This window comes from Egretta garzetta, unplaced genomic scaffold, assembly GCF_000687185.1.
Source record: "Egretta garzetta isolate BGI_Z169 unplaced genomic scaffold, ASM68718v1 scaffold618, whole genome shotgun sequence".
Lineage (NCBI taxonomy): Eukaryota > Metazoa > Chordata > Aves > Pelecaniformes > Ardeidae > Egretta > Egretta garzetta.
In genome coordinates, this window is record NW_009260623.1 from 256924 (window position 1) to 264858 (window position 7935).

Below are 7935 nucleotides of genomic sequence, written 5' to 3' on the forward strand. Positions count from 1 at the left end.
ACACCCGCCTCTCGCTGCAGGTCTCGGCAAGCCCCGGCTGTGCAAGGCTGGTGAGGGGGGTCTGTGCAGTCAGACACGACCACATGTAACCCCTCTCGCCTGGGAGTCCACCCGCACTTCGGTGGGTTGCCGTGACTTGGTGTCCGTGAAGAAATCAGCCCTCATAGGGTCTTAATGAAGACGAGTGTCGGGCTGTGGGGTCTCCCTGCAGAGCCCGGGGGTTATCCCCTGGGCCCAGCAGCCCTTCAGGGTGTGCAAACTAGAGCCAAAATTAACAGCAAGAAGAACAGAAACGCATGTCCTGCACAGAGCTTAGCTAATGAACCTGACTCGAACACTGAATTGATAACGACCTCCCCTTTCCTCCTCCAGACATTAAATACATAGAGATGACACCAGGCAGAGCCGCATGTCCCGAGCTGCTGCAGGGCTCCCCCAGCCCTTCGGGCTTGATGTTCTCGAGGTCCCCCCAGGGCAACGGCTTCCTGCCCCAAAAAGGGGGACTCAGAGGCAACTACAGCACCGGCGGCAGCGTGGTTTTCTCGAGCCCACCTGGACCCACGAGCCCTCGGTCGGCCACCCCGAGCTGTGCTGCCTCCCCGACCTGCAGCAAAGCCTCCAAGTGCATCGCTGTCCCCTGGGAGTGTGCGGCTGGCCAGATGGACAGCATCTCCTACGGCCCCAGGGCTCTCGACAACTTGCTGAAGCCTGTGCACGTGGTGAGGGCCCAGCAGAGGAGCAGCTGGGTCTCCCAGCTCTCCACGAGCCCCGGCTCGGACACCAGTTACATCCTCGGAAGGTAAATGCTGCCTTGCGTCCCAGTCTCAGGCTGAGGATGGGGATGGAAGGGGCGCAGGGCGGTTACCCCAATCCCGTTGTCCATGACCTCTTTCCTCAGGCTGGGAGTCAATGCCCTGCAGGGCTGGCATGGTCTCTGGGGTGGGCTGTGCACCCCATCCCGGCTAAACAACCCCGCTGATCCCCTTCTGCTCTCTGCCTCCCTCTCGCAGCAGCACCCACTCACTCCACAACGACGACCCGGATGCTCAGCCCACCGCCTGCCGCTCCGCTGACTGCCCGTCCCCTGCCAGCTCCCTGGGCAGCTCCTGCCCACCTTCCCCCAGCATCAGATCTCACTCTGGAGAAGCTTTTGGCCTGAGTCCCCACCAGCCCAGGGCAGCCTGCTCCACCGTACCCAACACCTCCCCGTCCCAGAAGGGACAGGCCAGCAGCTGCCCCCCCTCCATCCTCAACTCCACAGCTGACATCCCAGTCCTGCTGGTGAACGGGTGCCTGGAACAAGGAGATGCATCTCCCAGGCTGGCCAAAGCCCCCGCAGCCTCTCTCAAGCAGAGCTCCTCTCCCAGCTGCAGCCCAGACTTGAGGCTCGGTAGCCTGAACAACGCGCTGTCGGCACCGGTGCTCTCCTGCGCCTCGGACAGTAAGTCACCGCCCTGCCACAGAGCAGATCCGGGGGGGAAGGAGCTGCAGAGCCCAACGGCTGCCAGGAAAGGGGGAGCAAACACCGGTTTCTACTCTGGTTTATCTGTGAGTTATAGGCATGAAGGACAGCAGGTCCTTGCTGGATCCTCGATGTATCTCCACAGGGTTGCAGGGCTCTGCGGTGGCCTCCAGCTCTTTGCTGATGACCCTGCGTTAGCCATGGTGTTTTGCCCACCAGGGTCCTGGGGGATGTGCTCAGCAGGCAGAAATGCTCTGGTCTCCTCAAGGAAATGCAGATACTCGTATTCATAGCACCTGAGAACGAGAACCATAATTCTGTCATTTCATACTTATTTGTAGGCCTAGAATGGGTGGGGAGGAGGGGTCAGGGTTCCGGTTTGCTCTGGAGGACATCTAAAGATACCAGAGTTTCTAAGGTCCCTCATTCAAGGGCAGACAGTGGGGTTATTGTTCTCTGGAGGAGATTAGCAGAGGCAGCTCTCGGGCCAGAGGGTTTTAATTGGGATTCTTACGGGAATAGCAGGAGGGCTTTGCGGGTCAGATCCTCGGCTGGTGTAAATCCCTATGGTCCAGTGGACTTGTGCAGGGTTGGGCAGACTGGCACTGCTGGGGGATTCCACATGCTGCCTTTCGGCGCTTCATCGCAGCCTGCCAAGAGAGATAATTACGTGGAGAATGAATTATTCCGAGGAGTAGGGAGGAAGCTCTGCTCAAAAGGACTGAAAAACCACTTCAACTCTGGCCAGCCTGAAAGAGAAATACCTTTGCGAGGGCTCTGTCCTGCTCAGTGAAGGTCTTTCAGGTCTCCAGCCTCGACGACATAAGGTGTCTTGCAGGTCCCCCCAGGGCTGGGCAGCCGACCATGAAGTTTGTGATGGACACATCGAAATACTGGTTCAAGCCAAGCATAACCAGGGACCAAGGTAAGGCAAGAAGTGTCTCTGCTGGGATAACCCCACCTCAGCCTTGCTCTCTGCGGGTCTGGAGTTGGCCTCCCCGCAGCCCCGCAGTCCTGCTCTTGCCCGTGCTGAGGTCCTGGGGGGTCTCGGTGATGGCAATTCAAAGTATGCAGGGGGTTGATGGGCATGGAGAGACCCGCTCACAGGTCTAGGGGGAAGGCTCAGAAACACGGGCTGTGCCATGGCCCCGCTGTCCCCCTCTCAGGTCCAGAAAAGCTTCTCCTGCCTCGGACTGTGCCGGACTCAGCATGGCCTGGGCAGGGGCTGACTGTGTCCTGGGGACCACAGGGACCCATGGGACCGAGCGGGGGCCCCTCAGTCCGCAGGGGCTCTGCAGTCGGTACCCACACGAGGGACGTGCACGTCCTCAGCAAACGCTCCCGATGATTTCTCACCGCTGGCAAGGAACAACTCCCTGCGAGAGCATCGGCCGGATGCAAAACGCAACGCGGGGAGGTTCCACCTGTTTTGCTTGGCTGAGCCTCTGCCTGTGCTTTGACAGCAATCCAGCTGCTGAAGGACAAGGAACCAGGCACGTTCGTTGTGCGGGACAGCACGTCATACCGGGGGTCTTTCGGACTGGCGATGAAAGTTCCCTCCTCTCCATCCGGCAGCCAAACAGGTACAGGGACTCGCTCGGAAAGGTGGGGTTTGCTTCAGGGATTTAATTGAAACCAGTCAAACTAAAGCAAGCTGAGAAGCTGCAGGACTCTGGTTGTGCGAGTGACGCTGGCAGTGGGGTCTGTGCGTGCCCATCCCCATGCATGGGGGGCTGGCACCGCGCTCGCCGGGCAGAGCAGAAGCTCCGGTGGATGCCCTGGGTGCCGGGGTGGGCAGGGGAGGGCAGGGGCGAAACAGCGGTGGTTGTGCTGGTGCTGACGCCGCCTTCGATCCCGCTCGCAGGCGATGAGAGCAGTGACCTCATCCGGCACTTCCTCATCGAGTCGTCTGCCAAAGGGGTGTACTTGAAAGGAGCCAGCGAGGAGCTATATTTCGGTAAGGACGGCGCCATCACCCTCAGCAGCCCTGGCAGCCCCAGGACCTCTTTCCAAAAGCCCCTCGAAGCACCGGCCAGGAGCGGGGCTGCTCCAGAGCCCTGCTGTTGGCGTGGGGGCCCTCCAGCCCCTGGCTCTTGCCCATGCTTCTCTGCCAGCAAGGCTGTGATAGCACTCTCCAAAACAAGAACATGGGGTGGAGGTTGGAAAACCCACTTTTGTCACTGTGAGGCCCCAAATAGTCCAGCTTAGCCCCCCCTCCCTCCTTCTGAGGTCCCTGGGACACTGTTGAGGGGCCAGAGGTGCGTGGGTCGAGGTTTCAGGCACCAGCTTCCCCCCTGACTCACAATTCTGTGTTGCAGGGAGCCTCTCGGCCTTCGTGTATCAGCACGCCATCACCTCAATGGCACTGCCCTGCAAGCTGAGCATCCCCACCCGAGGTAGGTGTTGGGGGCAGGAGAGATGCTCCAAGCGGTCCCTCCTGCCCATCTGGGGAGCTGGGCACGGTCCTGCAGTGGGGAGGGGGCTGAACGGCCGAACCGCCTGGGTAGCCCTGCAATGGGGCTGATTGCCCTGGCTGTAGGTGGAGCAGGGACCTGGCTGTAGGTGGAGCAGGGACCTGCAAGAGCTGACTGGAGTATGAGATGGTGGTGACTTCTGCTGGGGATGGAAGGTGACCAGCAAAGCAGCAGAGAGCAGGGGACCACTGAGATCGGGCAAGGAAAGGAGTAGGGAGGTCGGAGATGAATGGAGCCAGGAGAGGGAGATGGAGGACAAATTAATTAGTGCTCTAAACCCCTGCAGTTTAAGCGGTCCTGGGCCTTTGGGCCTCTTGTGAGGGAAGGAATTTCCCCCAGTGCAAAGTGGTGGCCCAGAGCATCCTGAGCCGTGGACGTCAGTGCTCCTGTTTGTCATTTGTGCAGATCTTGCTGGTGGAGAAGATAGCCCTGACTGCGCTCCAGAATCCGCACTGTCCCTGATGAAGAAAACTGCTGGTGAGGAAAGGAGCTGGCTGCTGTCACCAGGGGACGGTTGAATTTCCGACAGCTAGAGCTCTGGGCATGCACCCGTGCTTTGGGCTTTAGTCCTTACCTATCAACCACAGGGCTCTATTTCTTTTGTTTCATCCATTCTGGCACCGTGCACAGCAGAACCCAAAAAGCCAGCGCTGTCTTTGGCCCTGTGCAGAGCAACGGGTCACCCCAGCGCATCTGTGGGTGCCAGTGCATTGTCCCCTGCCGGGCTTTGTCACCAGGTTGGAGACACATGCGGGTTCTCTTCATGTCCTCAGATCATGGGCCTGCAAGGGAACCTGAGATCTTTAAAGAAAGGAGACTTTTGGTCCTCACAATAGTGAAGTAAAGTTTGAAAAGACAGTTCTTGAGGTCCCAAAGCTGATAAAAGACCCAAGATTCCCCAAATTTTAAATAGCCCCTGATTTTTAAGCCTCCCTCCTGATTGGCCTCAACCAGGCTATCAAACTGATGGGCATTGAGCATCAGAGTTTCTAGGAGGGGGATGGGGCAGTCGGGGGCTGGTTAAATTGCTGAGGGACCTTGTGGGAGATGCATGGGAACCACACAGTGGGATGGGGAAGGGTCTCTGCTTCCCCTCTGCCCCCAGCCTGGGTGCAGCGGTGGGTGGGCTCCAGGTGAGAGCAGAGAGCACTGGCCAGGGGCCTGCGTGGACGGGTCACGGTGCAGTCAGGGGGGTCAGGAACCGCTTTGTTTTGCTGGAAATTCTGAAAAAATAAGTTGGCAGGCAGCAAAGTTTAGTTTGACCCAGAACAGGCCTTTAAACAGCTCAATCAGCCTGAAATGTCATGTTTTAGGATGGCCTTCAGCCGTTCGCTGGCTTGGGGTATTTCTGCTTTTCATTAAAGGAAATATGTAATAAACAGAAGAAAAAAAAATATCCAAATCTGACATTTAGAAAACGGAAATTAAATACTTTAACTTTTAAAACAATTAGTGCGAAGCATTAAAATAAACCAAACTAAATTTGTGAAGAATTTCTGAGTCACCAAACTTTTCATTTTCATCAAAAGAAATCTGACCCATGTACACGTGCCCAGTTCTGCAGGATGAGACCCGGGACCCGGCCCTGGACCTGGCACCGCTGCGCTCAGCACTGCATGTGCTCAGCACAACGAGGCGCCGGCATGATGCTGGCCCCGTGCTGAGCTGGGCTCTGTGCTCTCCTTGCAGTGTGCAACGTCTTGTACCTCAACTCAGTGAACATGGAGACGCTGACGGGAGCCCCGGCCATCCAGAAAGCCACCGCCTCCACCTTTGAGCTGGAGACGCTGCCCACACCCATCCTTGTGCACTTCAGAGTGACGGAGCAGGGCATCACGCTGACGGACATCCAGAGGAAGTAAGAGCCACCTGGGGAGGGTTGGGACGGGGCCGCTGGGTGGCTGCCGAGGCCAAGGGCTCAGTGGTGAGCTGCAGGGAAGAGCTAAATGGTCATGGAAACGCAGCTCGCCCGTGGCCGCTCTCTTCTCGCCTCTCAGCCTGCCAAGGTGCTGGTCTGCAGCACGTCAAGAAAAATTGGTCTGCTGGGACAAATCCATGCTGCAATCCAGGGGTGGACTTGATCCCTTCTGCAGCACAGGGCACGATGCTGCTTTATGGGAAGGTGGCAGCAGCATCTCAAGAGCAGGAGGCAGGAGCCGGCTGAACCCAAGAGCTGCCTGCGCTTTGCCAGCTGCCAGCTCAGCGGCCGGCCCCGGGGAGCGGGGTCCCACACCCCCCGGCCCCCTTATCCCCATTTCCAGCAGCCACAACAGCTTGAGAAGGGCTTGGATTTGCAAATGCCTGTGTCTCCCACCAGCTCTGTCTGGGCACTTCCCTCCTCTAACGCCACGCTCTCCTCTTCCCCCCGACAGGGTGTTTTTCAGGCGACACTACCCCTTGGCTGCCGTCAGGTTTTGTGGGATGGATCCTGAGAACAGAAAGTGAGTTATCAGCTGCTCTGTGGGATGAGGGCATGGGTGCTGGTCGGCGCCGCTGCACGGTGCTTGCTTCCCCGTGGTTCCCAGCCTGGTTCCACTGCTTAAAATCCCAGATCCCAACCAAGGGCTGTGCAGCCCCTGCCCCAGGCTTAATGTGTTGGGTTTAGCTAAATGTAAACCCTGACTTTGCAGCTGATGGCATGAGTTAAATATCACTCTTCTGAGCAAACCCCATTCTGATCTTCCCTCAGGTGGCAGAAGTACTGCAAGTCCTCGAGGTAAGACCTGCACGGGGACCTTCTGCAGCCGAGGCGTGCTGGTGGTAACTGGGGGAGGGGGGGGAAGACGCTGCTTTGGCCCAGCCTCGCCTCTCCGGCGGGTGCATTGCAAAGCTTTGCAGACCAGCAAAGGATCAAAGCTTAGAAACGAAGAGGGGATGCAGTAGAAGTTAACGTGGTGGCACAGTGAGATGCGGGACAGACGGGTGAAGCTTTGGAGGGAGTTTTGCTCTGTAGGTGTTGATGAAAGGCTTGGCTAAGCCCAGTTCTCTGCACCCCCTCCTGTAGTAAGCCCCTGTCCAAGCCCATCAGCCATCCCAGCAACTTGCTTGTGCTGGGCTCAGGAAGCGAGTTTATATCTGGCTCTACCTTGCATTCGAGAAACTTTTCACAGCTGTGGAAGCCTTGCCAGAAACACTTCTCCCAGCTGTTTTGCTTCCAAGTAAACGTGATTGGGGAGCAGGCCAAGGTGGAATTGCTGGAACCAGAATTTTGCTTTGTGGCCGGGGCTAGTTTAAGTGTATTCCTTTGGATTCCCAGATGCAAACTCTCTCTCCTTTTTCAAAGGATCTTTGGGTTTGTGGCCAAAAGCCAGACAGATTCGGAGAACCTCTGTCACCTGTTCGCAGAGTACGACACTGTGCAGCCCGTGTCGCTTGTCATCGACCTGCTATGCAAGCTCCTGCCGAGCCCCTAGAGGACAGAAACCCCGGGACAGCTCAGGGCTGGCAGCTCCCCACATGCTGCCGAGCTTCTGCTGCTCGCCCCTTCCTGCTTCTGGGTTGCATTTTGGCAACAGCTCATATTTATATTTGGTTTTTGTTACGTACCGTCATGTCAAGAACCTCCGTTAAAGATTTTATGCTTTGGTGGGATGAGATGTTCCTCCAAGACTCCCCATGGGGCATCGTGGGGCATCGCTCACCACGGCGGCCAGCATGGGATGACTGCCCAAGGGGGAGCTGTGCGGGGCTGGGAGCGGAGCTGCGGGACGGAAGCTGCGTGTGCCGTACGGAACCTCTGCCTCCCTCGCCTGGCACGCACCATTCGCTTGTCACCCAAATGCTCAGGCTGAGATTTCTACCAGCAGTGAGGGACACTGAACTCAGGGTGTCCAAGCTGAGGGGCGTCCAGTGGAGCTGAGCTCCCACCTTTGGGGACTCGGCCCTAACGCCCTCGCCAATGCTGCACGAGGGGAGGTCTGGTGCAAGCAGGGGGGGACTTCACCTCCCTGACGATAGCCCAGCATCAGGAGGCAGATCTGCAAATCAAAGCGTATAAAA

The 7935-nt window shown here is 57.7% G+C and overlaps 1 protein-coding gene across 1 annotated transcript in view; it reads left to right on the plus strand.

Annotated features, from left to right (window-relative positions):
• TNS4 (tensin 4) overlaps window positions 1-7349 on the plus strand; it is an 11308-nt gene extending 3959 nt beyond the window's left edge. The window contains exons 2-12 of the mRNA XM_009645498.1: window positions 373-799; window positions 1011-1441; window positions 2301-2387; window positions 2926-3045; window positions 3327-3419; window positions 3781-3858; window positions 4342-4413; window positions 5626-5794; window positions 6309-6377; window positions 6626-6652; window positions 7220-7349. Coding sequence (XP_009643793.1) covers window positions 373-799; window positions 1011-1441; window positions 2301-2387; window positions 2926-3045; window positions 3327-3419; window positions 3781-3858; window positions 4342-4413; window positions 5626-5794; window positions 6309-6377; window positions 6626-6652; window positions 7220-7349 — 1703 coding nt within the window. The remainder of the gene's footprint in view (window positions 1-372; window positions 800-1010; window positions 1442-2300; window positions 2388-2925; window positions 3046-3326; window positions 3420-3780; window positions 3859-4341; window positions 4414-5625; window positions 5795-6308; window positions 6378-6625; window positions 6653-7219) is intronic.
• The last annotated feature ends 586 nt before the right edge of the window (window positions 7350-7935 follow it).